This window comes from Mobula birostris, chromosome 32 (assembly GCF_030028105.1).
Source record: "Mobula birostris isolate sMobBir1 chromosome 32, sMobBir1.hap1, whole genome shotgun sequence".
Classification (NCBI taxonomy): Eukaryota; Metazoa; Chordata; class Chondrichthyes; order Myliobatiformes; family Myliobatidae; genus Mobula; species Mobula birostris.
Window position 1 is genome coordinate 3,723,629 of NC_092401.1, and position 17,619 is coordinate 3,741,247.

A 17,619-nucleotide genomic window follows, 5' to 3' on the forward strand; every position below is an offset into this window, starting at 1 on the left:
AGCCATCTGATTTGCACATTTTGGCATTTATGTCTCTTATGGCCAGAAGGACGCTCTTGCTTAAATGGAAAGATGCGGGTCCTCCTACTCATGCCCAGTGGTTACGTGATGTGATGTCATTTTTAAATTTAGAGAAGATTCAATGTTCAATCTCTGAATCTAGCCAAGACTTTCAAACATTGTGGGGCCCTTTTTTGAATTATTTTCAAATCTTTTGATTTGCTGTTAAAGCACAGATGATGACTAATAATTTTTTTTCTCTTTTTTCTTTACTAATCAGCTTCCGTCTTGGTAGTGGGTTAGATTTTTTTTATATAATAAAATTACTATATTGCAATGTTACAAAATAATTAATCTGTATGAATATAGGGTAAGGAGTCTTTATACGCGATTTAGTATAATGTATTGATATTGTTTTCTTGTACTCTGTATTCTTATATGTAAAATTAATAATAATAAAAATATTGGAAAGAAGAGTACAAGAGAATCATTCAGTAGTCTTTTATTAATCAAGAAGGGGAAAGGAGTTAAGGGGCTGTGGCCATTCCCCTCAACAACCGGTATATATCACTTTAGATACTGTTGGGGGGATGACCTAACAGTGGAAAGTCACAGTGTTGGGTGTCTGACACTGATCTGCTTCTGCGACTCAGAAGGGAAGCGGGGGAGAAGAAGCATGCTGTGGTGATAGGGCATTCATTAGTTAGGGCAATGCACAGGAGGTTCGGTGGGTGAGAACCAGATTCCTGGATGGTACGTTGCCTCCCAGGTACCAGGGTCCAGGGTATCTCGGACCCTCAGCACTCTTATGTGGGAGGGTGAACAGCTAGAAGTCACGGTCCATTTAGGTACCAATGACATGGGTAAGACGAGTGATGAGGTTCTGCATAGGGAGTTCAGGGAGTTATGTGCTAAGTTAAAGGGCAGGACCTCCAGAGTTGTGATCTTAGGATTGCTACCTATGCCATTTGCTACTGAGGCCAGAACTGGGAAGATTATACAGTTTAATACATGGCTAAGGAGTTCTGTTGTTCGTCCATGGTCATCAATGAAGACCTCGACACCATTAGTCACTTTGAGACTGGATGCGGTGTGTCCGAAGGTGACTGATCAGGCTAATTCGGGCACAGAATGTCCTGGTACATGTTGGGCAGACATGCGTAGGCACTGCAGTTGTTGTGCTGGTGGCTCTGGACTTGCGCAGCTCGCGCTTATATTGTGCTTCAGCAATGCGCCTTGCTTCGTAAGCCTGACGGCCCTTGTGGATGAGGCCACGCCTGGTTGGGTGGTTTTGTGCCAGCTTTTCCCAGGTGGTCGTGTCTATGTCAAGCGACTTCAGGGAGGCCTTTTAGTGTGTCTTTGTAAAGTTTATTCTGCCCTCCCCTCCCTCCTGCCCACTCCATGAATCCCAGTGACTCCCTGCCAGGCTGCAGAGTTGCACCCTACTCTTGCATTGAAGTCGCCGAGCAAGATCAGCTTGTCGGTGCTGCTCACTGCAGATAGTAGGGCGTCCAGTTCTTCATAGAACCTGTCTTTCGTTTTGTCCGGGTTGGTCATTGTGGGGGCATAGGCACTGATCAGGGTGGCTTAACTTCTGTTCTGTAGCAGAAGCTGTAGTGTCATGAGCCGGTCGTTCACACCCTTGGGGAGATTAGCAAGTTTCCGAACAAGGTGACTCCTGTCGGTGAATCCAACTCCAGCATCACGACGCTCATCGCTGCCACGACCGCTCCAGAAAAAAGTGTATCCGCCTCCTGTTTCAGTCAGCTGACCCACGTTGGCAAGACGAGTCTCACTCAGGGCTGCAATGCCAATGTTGTATCTTGCAAGCTCTCTGGCAACTAAGGCTGTTCCTCTCTCTGGCCTGTTTGCTGTCGAGTTGTCCAATAGCGTGCGCACCTTCCAAGTGCCAATGGTGAGCGGTGTCACCTTGCGTTTTGTTGTGTTTGTTCGATCGCCAAGACGTGATCCCCGCCAGCTGTGGTAAACTGGCCAGGGTGTAATGAAGGGGCACCTTTTCTAGCCCCTTCCTCATACTACGGAGGTGAGCAGTGCTTTCCTAAAGAGGGCTGCTCAGTCGCCCAGCTAGACGCCGAGTTTCACCACTGCTTGGGTCAGCGAAAAACGACCATTAGCCCTGAGCCGCCTGTGTGCAGGTCCATGACTACAGCTCCCGGTGTATCCAAACCTACTGCTTCGTCGCTCGCCCACCGCCACAGGACTTCACAGGTTGAGGGTGATGATGATGGTGTCGAGACCAGCGCTTGGTTTGGATTTAAGTGAGGGAGAGTTGCGCAGCGTCAGCCTCACTCTCTCTTCCCAATTCCCATCTGGATCCAGTGGCAAGACAAGAGTCGAGATGACTGGAGATGGGACTAGGTGCAGTGGATGACCAGGACGTCTTCTGTGTCTTGTCCTGCTCTACACGTTCCACGACGCTTGCAGAGACTGCCTTCTTGACCGTTGGACCTTCCATTGGTCTCGTCCGCTCAATCCGCCGGAGTCTGTCTTCACATGCTGGGATAGACAACTCCCTATCTCACCGAGGGTTTGAGACCCGTTGTCTACCCTCACTTGGTTTAGCCGGCTTGTTGAGGCCGTTGCCTGGGGTGTGGCCGCTGTCACATGCAAACAGCTATGGGGAGCCACAGGTGAGAGCTGAGTGCCAGGTAGGGACCAGAGGTGGACAAACCGCCTGGAAAAGACATGTTCCCCCACCAGAGATGGTACCCCCCCCCCCCCGACACCCCATACACCCCGGCTAAGGAGTTAGTGTAGTTAGTGTAGGAAGGAGAGCAGAAGGTTTTTGGAACATTGGGCTCTCTTCCAGGGCAACTGGGACCTGTGTAGAAGGGACGGTTTGGACCTGAACTGGAAGGGAACTAATGTCCTAACCTAACGGAAAGGCTTGTTAATGCTGCACGGTGAGGTTTAAACTAGAGTTGCAGGGTGATGGGACCCAGAGTGCCAGAACTGTTAGTGGAGAGATTATGGAGGCAGATGTTGTTAAGACTTCAGACACAGTTAGGAATCAAAAGGTTGAGCATGGTGTGACCAATGTTCTGAGCTGCATATATTTCAATGCAAGAAGTATCGTAGGAAAGGCGGATAATAGTGCGGAACATGAGGTGGCTGGTATACAGACAGGCAAAGTGTAGGGAGGAAAGGCTGTTGATAAGGAAAAACTGTAGTCAACAGGGTGAGTTGCAACGTAAAAGGTGGATAAAATTGAAAAGTGCGAATACAGGACTGAAGGTGTTGTATCTGAATGCACGCAGTATACAGAATAAGGTAGATGAACTTGCAGCACAGTTGCAGACTGGCAGGTATGATGTTTGTGGACATCACTGAATCATGGCTGTACGATTATAGCTGGGAGCTTAACTTCAAACAATACACATTGTGTCGGAAGAATAAGCAGGAAGGCAGAGGGGGTAGTGTTGCCCTGTTGGTAAAAAATGTAATCAAATCATTAGAAGGAGATGACATAGGGTCAGAAGATGTTGAATCATTGTGGATAGAGCTAAGGAGCTGCAAGGATAAAAAGACCCTGATGGGAGCTGGACACAGTCCCACAAACAATCATAAGGAGATGACGTACAAATTACAACAGCAGGTAGAAAATGCTCGCCAAATGGGCAATATTACGATAGTCATGGGGATTTCAATATACAGGTTGATTGGGAAAATCATGTTAGTGATGGATCCCAAGAGGGGAAATTTCTAGAATGCCTATGAGATGGCTTTTTAGAGCAGCTCATTGTTGAGCCCAGTAGAGGATCAGCTGTTCTGGATTGGGTGTTAGGCAATGACCTGGAACTGATTAGAGAGCTTAAGGTAAAAGAACCCTTATGGGAAGTGACCATAATATGATCAAGTTCACCCTGAAATTTGAGAAGGAGAAGGTAAAGTCAGGTGTATCAGTATTACAATGGAGTAAAAGGAAATACAGAGTCATGAGAGAGAAATTGGCCAGGATTGATTGGAAAGGAACACAGGCAGAGATGACAGCAAAGCAGCAATGGCTGGACTTTCTGGAAGCAATTCAAAAGGCACAGGGTATATATATCCCAAAACGGAAGAAGTTTTCTTAAGGAAAGATGACACAACTGTGGCTAACAAGGGAAGTCAAAGCCAATATAAAAGCCCCAAGAGAGGGCATATAATAGAACAGAAGTTAGTAGGAAGTTAGAGGTTTGGGAAGCTTTTAAAAACCAACAGAAGGCAACTAAAATAATTAAGAAAGTAAAGAGAGAATGTTAAAATAGGCTAGCCAGAAATATTAAAAAGGATACCAAAAGTTTCTCTAGATATATAAAGTGTAAAAGAGAGGTGATAGTAGATATTGGACCACTGGAAAATGATGTTGAAGAGGTAGTATTGGGGGACAATGAAATGGTAGATTAACTGAATAAATATTTTGCATTAGTCTTCACCGTGGAAGACTCTAGCAGTATGGCGGAAGTTCCAGGTGTCAGGGGGCATGAAGAATGTGAAGTTACCATAACTAGAGAGAAGTATCTTGGAAACTGAAAGGTCTGAAGGTAGGTAAGTCACCTGGACCAGATGGTGTACACCTCAGAGTTCTGAAAGAAGTAGCTGAAGAGATTGTGGAGGTTATTAATGATCTTTCAAGAATCACGAGATTCTAAAATGGTTCAGGAAGACTGGAAAATTGCAAATGTCACTCCACTCTTCAAGAAAAAAGAGAGGCAGAAGGAAGGAAATTATAGGCCAGTTAGTCTGACCTCAGTGGTTGGGAAAATTTTGGAAGCAATTAATAAAGATGTAGTCTCAGGGTACTTGGAGGCACATGATAAAATAGGCCAAAGTTAGCATGGTTTCCTGAAGGGAAAATCTTGCCTGACATATCTGTTGGAATTCTTTGAAGAAATAACAAACAGGATAGACAAAGGAGAATCATTTGATGTTGTGTACTTGGATTTTCAGAAGGCCTTTGACTAGGTGCCAGCCCATGAGGCTGCTTAAAAAGCTACGACCCTATGGTATTTCAGGAAATATACTAGCATGGATAAAGCAGTAGCTGATTGGCAGGAGGCAAAGACTGGGAATGAAAGGAGTATTTACTGGCTGGCTGCTGGTGACTAGTGATGTTCCACAGGGGTCTGTGTTGGGACCGATTGTTTTTATGTCATATGTCAATGGTTTGGATGATGGGATTGATGGCTTTCTTGCAAAGTTTGCAGGATATGTGAAGATAGGTGGAGGGGCAGGTAGTTTTGAGGAAGTAGAGAGGCTACAGAAGGACTTAGACAGATTAGGAGAATGGGCAAAAGTAATGGCGGATGGAATACATTTGAGAAGTGTTTGGTCATGCACTATGGTGGAAGAAATAAAAGGGTCGTCTATTTTTAACTGGAGAGAAAATACAAAAATCTGCGGTGCGAAGGGACTTGAGAGTCCTTGTGCAGGATTCCCTGCAAGTTAATTTGCAGTTTGAGTCTGTGGTGAGGAAGGCAAATGCAATATTAGCATTCATTTCAAGAGGACTAGAATAAGTAAAGCAAGGATGTAATCTTGAAACTATAAAAAGCACTGGTGAGGCCTCACTTGGAGTATTGTGAGCAGGTTTGGGCCCCTTATCTTAGAGAGGATGTGCTGAAACTGGAGAGGCTTCAAAGGAAGTTTATGAAAATGATTCCAGGATTGAATGGCTTGTCATATGAAGAGCGTTTGATGGTTCCAGGCCTGTATTGACTAGAATTCAGAAGAATGAGGGATGACCTCATTGAAACCTTTCAAATGCTGAAAGGCCTTGATAGAGTGGATGTGGAGAGAAAGCTCCCCATGGTGGGAGAGAGGACACACCCACAGAATAGAGGGGCATCTTTTTAGAATGAAGATGAGGAGGAATTTCTTCAGCCAAAGAGTGGTGAATGTGTGGAATTCATTGCCACAGGCAGCTGTGAAGGCCAAGTATTTATGTATATTTAATGCAGAGGTTGATAGATTCTTGATTGGTCAGGACATGAAGGGACGTGGAGAGAAGGCAGGAGATCGAGGGTGAGAGAGAAATTGGGTCAGCCATGATGAAATGGCAGAGCAGACTTGATGGGCCAGGTGTCCTAATTCTCCTCCTACATTTTATGGTCTTATGGGTAGAAGCTGTTCTGGAACCTAACAGTATTGGCTTTCAAGCATTTGTATCTTCTGCCTGATGGGAGAGGGAAGAAGAGAGAATGTCGGGAGTGGGTGAGGTCTTTGATTATGTTGGCTGCTGTACCGAGGTAATAAGAATAATGAGGCCGCAGGGGCTGAAGGAAGATTATTAGAAGTATAGATAGGGTAGATAACCAGTAACTTTTTCTGAGGGTCAAAACGTCTCATACTAGAGGGCATGTAGTTAAAATGAGAGGGGAAAGTTCAAAGGAGATTTGTGGTTCAATTTTTTTATACAGAGTGGTGGATGTCTGGACTGTGCTGCAGAGGCAGTAGTGAAAACAGATAAGATAAAGGTGTTTAAGAGGGACCCAGATGGGTATATGAATATGGGCATTTTGTAGGCAAGAGGGATTAGTTTAGTTAGGTGTTTAATTACTAGTTTCTTTAGTTCAACACAACATCATGGGCTGAATGGCCTGTTGCTGTGTTGTACTATTGTATGTTCCCATGGTGACACAGGAGACTGCAGATGCTGCAGTCTGGAGCGACACACAATCTACTAGAGGAACTCCGTGGGTCAGGCAGCATCTGTGGGGGGGGGGGCGCGGGAGGAATTGTCACAGTTTCAGGTCAAGACCCTGCATCAACTCTCAGCCCAGAATATTGACAGTTCCTTTCTGTAACCACAACCCGTTGACTTCCTACACCGGATTGTTTCTTGCGAATGATACAGTAATACAGCAAAGAAAGAGGCCATTCGGCCCATCGGATCAGTTCAGTCTCCAGTTATTTCCACCTTCACGCCCTCCAGTCATTATGTTTGGTTGTTTGGTATCTTGACTTTACACAGGGAGAAGGGAAGTTGCACCCCCCCCCCCACTCCCTGTCCCTCTACAGGAACAATGGAAGGACTGATCAGCGCTTAGTTAACAAGTCATTCCATCTTTTGTCTCTGCAGTGCAAAGCCCGAAGATGTCTCGACAGCGATTCTACAGCAGAAGCACCGCCCCAACCGGCTCATTGTGGATGAGGCCATCAATGACGACAACAGCATTGTTTCACTCTCTCAGGTACCCATGGTCTTGCTATCTGGTCCCGTGTCCCAGCTGGGTGGGAGGTTTCACAGAGATGGATTCACTGAACCTGGAAACAGGCCCTTGGGCCTACAAGGTCCACGAGCATCATCGGATATACATTCCCCCTGGTCCTGTGCTCCTGTCTTGTACCACTCACCAACACACAGCAAGTGACAGTGGACAGTCAGCCCACCAATCCACTGTGGGAGGAGTCCTGGGCACCCCAGAGGAAACCCAGGTGTGTCAGAGGGAGAGCAGCAAATTCCATGCAGACAGTACCCGAGCTGGGAATTGACCCCTGGTCACTGGAGCTGTGAGACAGTGGCTCGACCAGCTGCATCAGTGTGCTGCCCAAGGTCCATTAATGTTATCAACCCGTAGCACCCTGTTGCAAAAGCAAACACTGGGATTCCCAGCAGGTGCTGGAGATCATTACCACCAGTAAACCTCATGGTCCAACAAGAAGGTGGATTTCAGTAGCTCGTGTGTGTGGCAGAGACTCTGCTTACAAGGACATCATATCGCCGAAGAAACAGGGAGAATTAAAATGAAAAAGGGCATGGTGAGTACTGGACCAGGAAGGATTTGTCAGAGGAAGTGGTAGAAGTGGGGATATTTGGATATGGAGGTGAGGTGCTTGGAGAGTCATCAGCTGAATGAGAGCAACTGGGACGAGCAAGAAGGAAGCAATGGTTGGCATGGAGTGGTTGTGCTGAAGGTCCTGTTTCCGTGCTGTTCTGTGTTCTGTAACTAGGAAGGATACGAAACAGGCCTTCAAGCTCAAAAGAGTGCGGAGGAGGTTCACAAGGATGTTGCCTGCAGCCTAACTGGACAATGAGGACCAGTTGAGCTAGTCCCATTGCTTGCTTTTTGCCTAAAAGTTTCTAAACCTTTCCTACCCATGAACCTGTCAAAGTACATTTTCAATGTGGTTAATGTACCTGCCTTGACCACTTCTTCTGGCGGGACAGTACGGAAGCAAGGCGGTTAGTGCAACGCTGTTATGGCACCAGTGACCACCGATCGGGGTTCAGTTCCCACTGCTGTCTGAATGGGCATGGGATTCCTCCATGAGCTCCCGTTTCAAAAATCAGTTGGTTTAATTCAAAGGGTTCAACTTAATATCAGTGAATGAAAACAGTATACAACCTGAAATTCATACTCTTCACAGACATCCATGAAACAAGAAACCCCAAAGAATGAATGATGGAAACACCTGGACCCCAAACCCCACCTCCCCACCCCCCCACACACACAAGCAGCAGCCAAAGCATCGGCCCTCCCCTCACTTGCACCAACAGAAACACCAAACCCCGCCCACCGAGCAAAAGTCCCCAAAGAGACCTTGGTCTACAGTCCCATCAAAAACTACAGTCCATAACCTATCACTACAGGTGTATTCACATTGCAAAAAGAGAGAGAGAGAGAGCGCGCAAGGGAACAATACACATGCATAGACAACCGATCAATACGCAGACATGGACTACAGTCCATACATAGTGCCAAGGGGAGTTGTTGCTCTAAAAGAAATAGATCCATACATTACGTCAGGGTTAGTAAGTTGTGGTCACGCTGTGTTTCTGCCGGAGATGTTCTGAGTTCTTCCCAGCACAGTCCTTGCCGATCTGACACACATGCTGCATTTCACTGTATGGTCTGATGTTCAGATGTACCTGTTACAAATAAAGATAATCTTTACCTTTATCTCACTCTAAGTGATGCCTGCGAGCTCGGCGACAACGTTTAAGTGAAGTTTGGATATGTACATGGATAGAATGGGTATGGAGGGCTATGGTCCTGGTGCGGGCCAATGGGAGTAGGCAGCTTAAATGGTTTGGCATGGACTAGATGGGCCAAAGGGCCTGTTTCTGTGCTGCACTTTTCTATGACTATATATACTGACCAGCCAGTGGGTTAAAATGTTTCCCCTCAGCTTCTTATTAAATCTCAGTCCTCTCATCTTAACCTATACCCTTCCTTGTGGGGAGAAGGGAGAAGAATTGGGTTGTAAGGAAATAATAAATCAGTAATGGAGCATCATCTTCCAGCAGTCCAATATCCATGCTCCCCTCTCTTTTACCCTTCATGTATCTGAAGAAACACAGTATTTTTTTTAATATTATTGGCTAGCTTACTTTCATATTCCATTTTAACCTTCCTAATGACTTTTTTAGTTGCCTTCTGTTTTAAAAGCTTCCCTATCCTCTAATTTCCCACTAATTTTTGTTCTATTATATGCCCTCTCTTTGGCTTTTATATTGGCTTTGACTTGTTAGTCATGGTTGTGTCATCTTGCCTTTAGAATACTTCTTCCTCTTTGGGATGTATATATCCTGTTCCCGAACTGCTTCCAGAAATTCCAGCCATTGCTGCTGTGCCGTCATCCCTGCCAGTGTTCTTTTCTTGTCAACTCTGGCCAACTCCTCTTCTCATGCCTCTGTAATTCCCTTTCCTCCACAGTAATACTGATACATCTGACTTTAGCAGCTTCTTTTCAAATTTCAGGGTGAACTTGATCATATTATGATCACTTGATCCTGAGGGTTCTTTTGCCTTAAGCTCTCTAATCAATTACATAATACCCAATCCAGAATTGCTGATCACCTACTGGGCTCCTCCAGGATCTGTTCTAAAAAGCCATCTCTTTGAAATTTCCCTTCTTGGGTTCCATCACCAACCTGATTTTCCCAATCTACCTGCATATTGAAATCCCCATGACTATTGTAACATTGCCCTTTTGGCATGCATTTTCTATTTCTCATTGTAATTTGTAGACCATATCCTTACTACTGTTTGGTGCTCTGTATATAAATCCCACCAGGGTCTTTTTACCCTTGCAGTTCCTTAATTCTATCTACAATGTTTCAACGCTTTTCAAACCTATGTCACCTCCTCCTAATCATTTAATTTGATTTTTTACCATCAGAGCAACACAACCCCCTCTGCCTTCCTGCCTGGCCCTACAATACAATGTGTATCCTTGGACATTAAGCTCCCAGCTGTAATCTTCTTTCAGCCGTGATTCAGTCATGCCTACAATATCATACCTGGCAATCTGTAACCGTTCTACAAGTTCATCTACCTTATTCCATATAATGTGCACAGTCAAATATAACACTGTCAGTCCTGTATTCACCCTTTTGAATTTTGTCCGCCATTTACATTTGAACTCATCCTGTTGACTTCAATTTTGCCCTATATCAGCTTCTCCTTGTTTGGAGTCTCACAACACATGGCTTTTGTTTGTAAACCAACTGCCTCATCCTCAGCACTATCAGTCTGGTTCCCATCCCCTGCCAAATTAGTTTAAACCCTCCCAAACAACTCCAGCCAACCTGCTTGCAAGGATATTGACCCCCCTTGGGTTCGGGTACATGTCGTACCTTCGCCAGGAGGGATCCCAATGATCCATATATCTGAACCCCTAATCCCTGCACCAGTTCCTCAGCCACGCATTCACTTGCCAAATCATCCTTTTCTTACCTCACTAGCACATGGCACAGGCAGAAATCCAGAGATTACTACCCTGGAGGTCCCTTTCTTTTTCAACTTTCTGCTAGCTCCCTAAAATCTCTCTCCAGGACCTCCTCACCTTGTCTGCCTAGATCATTGGTGCCAACATGTGCCAAGACACCTGGCTACTCACCCTCACCCTTGAGATGGATCCAATTCGAGACATCTCTGATCCTGCCACCAGGGAGGTAACATCCCATCTGGACGTTTCTAGGGAGCCTACAGAACCTCGCCTCTGTTCCTCTGACTAAGGAATCACCTATCAACACAGCACCAGACTCAGTGCCAGAGACCCAGTCACTGTGGCTCCCCCGGTAGGTCGTCCCCTCAATAGTATCTGAAGCTATGTACTTTTTCTTGAGGGAAATGGCCACAAGTGTACTCTGCACTGGCTGTACATTTCCCCTCCTTCTCCAGACAGTCACCCAATTACTGTCTCCTGCAACTTTGGGGTGACTCCCTCCTTGTAGCTCCTGTCTATCACCTCCTCATTCTCCTGTATGAGTCGAAGGTCATCGAGCTGCAGCTTCATTTCCTTAATATGTTCTCTGAGGAGTTGCAGCTCGATGCACCCGGTGAAGATGTGTTTATCTGGGAGACTGGAGGTCTCCCATACTTCCCACAACCAACACAGAATATAAAACACTTCCCCAGGAGCCACTCTCCATTAACTACTATGCCCTAACAAATAGGAACAGGAAGAGAGAAACTTTCCAAATATGTTACCTCGCCCAAGCCTGAAGAGCCAAAGCCACTCTAAACACTCAAGAGGATAGCCGTTCTGCTTGCACTTGAGTTATTTTTATTGCCCTTTCTAATGAATCACTCTTTCCGATTGATCGCTTCACAACTCAGAGAAACTGCCGTGAAGCAGTGCCTTTTAAATTTCGATCATTGTCCTGATTGAAAGGAAACTTCTTTTACACAACCCTGAAGATGATTGTCCAACTCAGGTGCCCTGACTGACGAAGACCAGTGTGTCAAGAGCCATTTCATTCTGTCTGTCTGCAATACCACTTTCTGAGGACAATGTGCTTCTATTGCTGGGACCATCTGTTCCGGACCCTGCCATTTACTGTGAAAATGCCACCGCCATTTACCTTCCCCAACTGATTAAGATCCCTCTGTAAATCCCAATAACCAACACTCAGAGTTCAAAATAAATTCATCATCAAAGTGCTTATATGTCGTCATATACAAACCTGAGATTCATTTTCTTGTGGGCATAGTCAGTAAATCCATAATAGAATAAAATCCGTAACTGAATCCATGAAAGAAGCTACCAACTTGGGCATTCAACCAGGTTGCAAAAGACAACAAACTGCAAATGCAAAAAAAGAAATAGTAATAATACATAAATAAGCAATAAATATTGAGAACATAGAGTCTACTAAGGGAACAAAATTAGCTTTATAAAGATCCTTATATTTTTTAGTAATTATAATACCTAAATATCTAAAAGAGTCTGAAACTTTAAAAGGAGTATTATCATATATAGAGACAGAATCATTTAAAGGAAACAATTCACTTCTACTAAAATTTATTTTATATCCTGAAAAACCTCCAAATTCATTCAATAATTTTAGCAAGGCAGGAATGGATTCGTCAGGGTTAGATATATAAACCAATAAATTATCAGCATAAAGAGAGACCTTATGCATGGTCTCATTCACAAAGATCCCATGGATATTTTTAGCCTCTCAAGTGATGCTATGTCTTAGTTTGGAGAAAATTAGAAGTCGAACCTTTGATTCTTTATTTGATTTTGAGAAAGATGGGGCTCATTTGCTCGTTATTATAATTTTTCCACGATCTAATTGTAAATTTTTTTAGTATATTTTCTTTTCTTGCTGGCGGTTTGATGTTTATTTTTAGAAGCTTTTTGTTTGACGCATGGCTCCGGGGTTGTACACCTAATGGGTTCTTTTTTTTCTCACTTTTCTGCTCAGTAGGTTTTTTTCTGCTATCGCAAAATTTTGTTTTCAATCTTTAAGATAATGTATTTTTTTGAGGCATTGTAAGTGTTGTTACTTCGATGTACTCATGTTATTTTTCCTATATATACAATAAAAAGATTTGAAAAGAAAAGAAATATTGAGAACATGAGATGAAGAGTCCCTGAAAGTGAGTCCATTAGTTGTAGGAACATTTCAGTGATAAGGCAAGTGAAGTTAAGTGAAGTTATCACCTTTGGTTCAAGAGCTAATGGTTGAGGTTTAATAACTGTTCCTGAACCTGGTGGTGCAAGACCTGAGACTACTGTCCCTTCTTCCTGACGGCAACAGCGAGAAGAGAACATGTCTTGGGTGATGGGGGTCCCTGATGTTGGATGCTGCTTTCCTGCAATAACGCTTTGTGTAGATGTACTCAGTGGTGGGGAGATCTTTACCTGTGATGGACTGGGCCATATCCATCTCTGTTGTAGAATTTTCACTGTCAATAACACAATCTGTTTTAGTGTCATTGGCACACTGGTTACCCATTGCTAATGGCCTTGAGATATTTTGCTACATCAATGCATGTTGGAGACTTCAGGGTAATTCTGGAGAGGAGATAACTTTCTTTTTATGAATTGTTCTTTGGCTGGCTAGATCTTCTGAGCATGCTCACTTGGGGCTCGGTATTTCTTGCAGGTCAAGATGGACGAGCTGCAGCTTTTCCGTGGGGACACCGTCCTGCTGAAGGGGAAGAAGCGGAGGGAGACGGTTTGCATTGTCCTGTCAGATGACACCTGCAGCGAGGAGCGGATCCGAATTAGCAGGGTGACTCGGAACAACCTACGGGTGCGACTCGGAGATGTTGTGAGGTGCACTTCCCCATCACACTGAGGAATATCTTGAAGCTCTTCGCAGGAGGGCTGATGGACAAAATGCAGTGGTCAGCCAGCTAAGAGATGTGGTAGAAAGCAAGTTCAAAAGAGAAATTTTTGAAAGCAGGGAAGTAGTTCCAAACAGGAAGGGAATTTCATCCTTGTCTGCTGGAACTAGGTTTAAATGATTAACTTTGGTGATGATCCAGGGTACCATCTTGGGAAAATGTAGAGTTGGAGGAGGCTATAGTGAGAGAGTGCAACCTATTTTCAATAATACAATAATAGTTGATGACACAGTCAGCATGTACAGATGACCGAGTTAGAGTTCAGAAGAGTTAGTGCTATTACCTCCTAGCGCCAGGGACCCGGGTTTGATCCTGAGCTCAGGTGTTGCCTGTGGGGAGCTTGCCCTCGCCACCGTGACTCGGCGTGCTCTCTCTGGGTGCTCCAGATTCCTCCCACACCCCAGGGAAGTTCATTGGTGAGTGGAAGTTACATCTAGTGTAGGTTAAGTGTAGGAAAGTCCAGCAGGGAGTTATTGTACATGTGCAGGAATTGTTGGACTGTAGGGGTATAAGGAGCTAAGGAGAGGGAGATTCATTCCAGTGAGGTTACTGATGGCCTCTTTGTTGTTATAAAATAAGATGGGAGTGATCTACATCAGAATTCTCTCTTTAAAAGCACCACTAAACCGAACAACACCCTGTGATAAAATGATGATTTTCTGGTCTCCATTATATTAATTGATTTAATGAATAAAATTTAGAACCCCTAATGGGATCCTTGTTCTGGTCCTTGATTTGCACTTCAGGATCAACATTACCCACATGTTGCTGTGCTGTTGACAGTAAGGAGCACGGTTTTAAATAGTGGTGCCAGTGTATGCCGGGAGTAGGGAGTGGCGTCAGGGTGAACAAGACTTGTGGGCGTTTTCAATGGGATGCAAGTTACAGGTGGTGGCAACTTGAGAGGCTGGGCGGCAGAACACAGGAATGACCAAGTGTGGCGTGACCCAGGTATGGAGACGAAATAAGAAAGCAATCTCCAGTAATAGCCAAGAACAACGCCAAAAGCTGTAATTAACACACAGCCTACAGATACATTTACCTACCTTGACACTAACCCTAACACTGTAGAGATAATAACAGAGTGCCTGAATGACTAGATGACCTTCAGAAGCACTGCCAAAGGCAATGAAACACCTGAGGTAAGGCAGTAGTTGTATAAGCAATAAGCCTAACAATGTCTTCCCTATAGCTGGGTGACCTGGACTTCAAATGGAGGGCTGATGCAGGTGAGGTGTAGGTGCTACTCTGAGGGTAGACGGGGAAGCAGAGAGATGCAGTAAATCCAATAATCCAGTACTAAATACTCCTACAGTATCTGATATTATGCAATAGTTTTTATCACAGCAGATTGCTTGAGATGTGTTAGATACACATATGCCTCCAGCATATATTTTATGTTTCTGGTACACTCTCTTGACTACTTAACTGTTAATAAAACCATAAGATCATAAGATATAGGAGCAGAATTAGGCCATTTGGCCCATCGAGTCTGCTCCACTATTTCATCATGGCTGATCCATTTCCCTCTCAGTCTCAATCTCCTGCCTTCTCCCTGTTATCTCTTCATGCCCTGACTAATCAAGAATCTTTCAACCTCTGCCTTAAATATACATAAAGACTTGGCCTCTACAGCTGCCTGTGGCAAAGAATTCCACAGATTTCCCACTCTCTGGCTAAAGAAATTCCTCCTCATCTCCATTCTAAATGGACATCCATTTGTTCTGAGGCTGTCTCCTTTGGTCCTAGACTCCCCCACCATAGGAAACATCCTCCCCACATCCACTCTGTCATGGCTTTTAACCATTCAATGCGATCCCCACCCATTCTTCTGAATTCCGGTGAGTAAAGGCCAAAAGCCATCAAACGCTCTTCATATGATAAGCTTTTCAATCCCAGAATCATTTTTGTTGACCTCCTTTGAACCCTCTCCAATGTCAGCACATCCTTTCTTTGCTAAGGGGCCCAAAAGTGTTCACAGTATTCCAACTGAGGCCTCACCAGTGCCTTATGAATCCTCAGCAATACATCCTTGCATTCTTGTTAACAGAATGTATAATACCCTGGTATACACAGGGCCTTGGTGGTAGTGAAATACCATGTTTTGCAGGCTGTCAGAGCATACCTTTCTTTCCCTTTTTTCCCATTAATTGTGGCATGCTTGTCCTTCAGTATCCAGGCATGCCCAGATGTGAAATACGGGAAGCGGATTCACGTGCTGCCTATTGATGACACCATTGAAGGGCTGACAGGAAATTTGTTTGAAGTCTATCTGAAGCCCTACTTCCTGGAGGCTTATCGGCCTGTGCACAAAGGTATGACCAACGCGCCATGACTAGATTAAATGAGCTTTATTCGTCGCACGTACATCGAAACATACAGAGGAGTACCTTGATTTGTGTTGACGACCAACGCAGTCCGAGGAGCGTGCTGGGAACGAAGCTTCTGATGCCCACAACTCACTAACCCTAACAGAACATCTTTTAGAATATGGGAGGAAACCGGAGCACCCAGATGAAACCCACGTGGTCATGGCAAGAACACGCAACCGTACAGAGAGTGGTGGGAGTCAGACCCTGATTGCTGGTGCTGTAAAGTTTGGCTTGAGTGTGGCTTCTGTAAGACTTATTTGATCAATGTAGAGTACACAGCACGTGAATAGGTTCTCCGGCCCACGATGTCTGTGCTCTACCTAATGCCATGTTCAACTGGTTCCATCTGCCTGTACATTGTCTATATCCCTACATGTTCCTGTATCTGTCTAAATGCCTCTTAAACATCAATAATCTCATCTCTTCCACCACCACCTGTGGCAGCACGTTCAAAGTACCTACTGCTCTTTGTGTTTAACACAAAAAAGCTTGCCCTGTGGGTCTTGCCCCCACTCTCCTATGACTTCTAGAGTTAGAGAGTCATAAAAACATGTTACAGTGAAGGTGGCCCGGGTTCAGTCCGTGCCACTGCCTGTCAGGAGTCTGTTCGCTCTCCCTGTGACCACGTGGTTTCCTCCTGGTGCTCCAGTTTCCTCCCACATTCCAAAGATGTACTGGTTGGAAGGTTAATTGGTCATTGTTAACTGTCCAGTGATTAGGCTCGGGTTAAATTGGGGATTGCTGGGCAGCACAGCTCGAAAGGCCAGAAGGCCTATTCCATGTTGTATCTCAATAAAAAAAATTAAAAAGGAAAGCACAGAAACAGGCCCTTCAGCCCATCTAGTCCATGCCAAACATTTAAACTGCCTACTCCCATCAACCTGCACCTGGACCATAGCCCTCCATACCCCTACCATCCATGTGCCTATCAAAACTTCTCTTAGGCATTGAAGTTGAGCTGGCATGCACCACTGGCAGCTCATTCCACACTCTCGTGACTTGCTGAGTGAAGAAGTTTTTCCTCATGTCACCCTTAAACTTTTCACCTTTCACCCTTAGCCCATGACCTAAGGTTGTACTCTCACCCAACCTCAGTGGAAAAAGCCTGTGTGCATTGACCCTAGCTACACCACTCTGGTGTTTCATATTTCCACTCTTGGAGAAAGCTTCTGACTGTCACCCCATCTGTGCCTCTCATAAATTGAGAAACTTCCTTAAGCCTCCAACACTTTAGAGAAAGCAATCCAAGTTTTTCCACTTTCTCCTTATAGCCAGTACTCCAGTCCGAGCAGTGTCCTGGTGAACCTCTTCTGCACACTCTCTAAAGCCTCCATCATATGCAACACAAAGAATTTTTTCTCTGTAGCTCAGTATGTGTGACGATAATGAACCAATTTACCATCTTACCGGGGTGACCAGGACTGCACACAACACTCGAGGTGTGGTGGCCTAACCAAAGTCTGGTGTCGGCGCCATTCAGAACAAAGCAAACTGTTGTTCAGTGCCTCATGTAGGTGAAAGGCGGAATACCTGATGGGAACCTAACAGGGATCTCCTTCACCGAGAGGGTGGCGAGAGTGTGGAACGAGCTGCCAGCGCGACTGGTGGATGCAGACTCAATTTCAACACGGAAGAGAAATTTGGATAGGTACAGTATG

General features: G+C 44.9%; 1 protein-coding gene across 2 annotated transcripts in view; it reads left to right on the forward strand.

The window, feature by feature from the left end:
• The window catches only part of LOC140191025 (transitional endoplasmic reticulum ATPase-like), an 84,605-nt gene that overhangs the window by 30,851 nt on the left and 36,135 nt on the right, over positions 1-17,619 (forward strand). For both annotated transcript variants that reach the window (XM_072248065.1, XM_072248066.1), the window contains exons 2-4: positions 7,082-7,193; positions 13,346-13,518; positions 15,762-15,904. In XM_072248065.1, the coding sequence (XP_072104166.1) occupies positions 7,082-7,193; positions 13,346-13,518; positions 15,762-15,904 (428 nt within the window). The remainder of the gene's footprint in view (positions 1-7,081; positions 7,194-13,345; positions 13,519-15,761; positions 15,905-17,619) is intronic.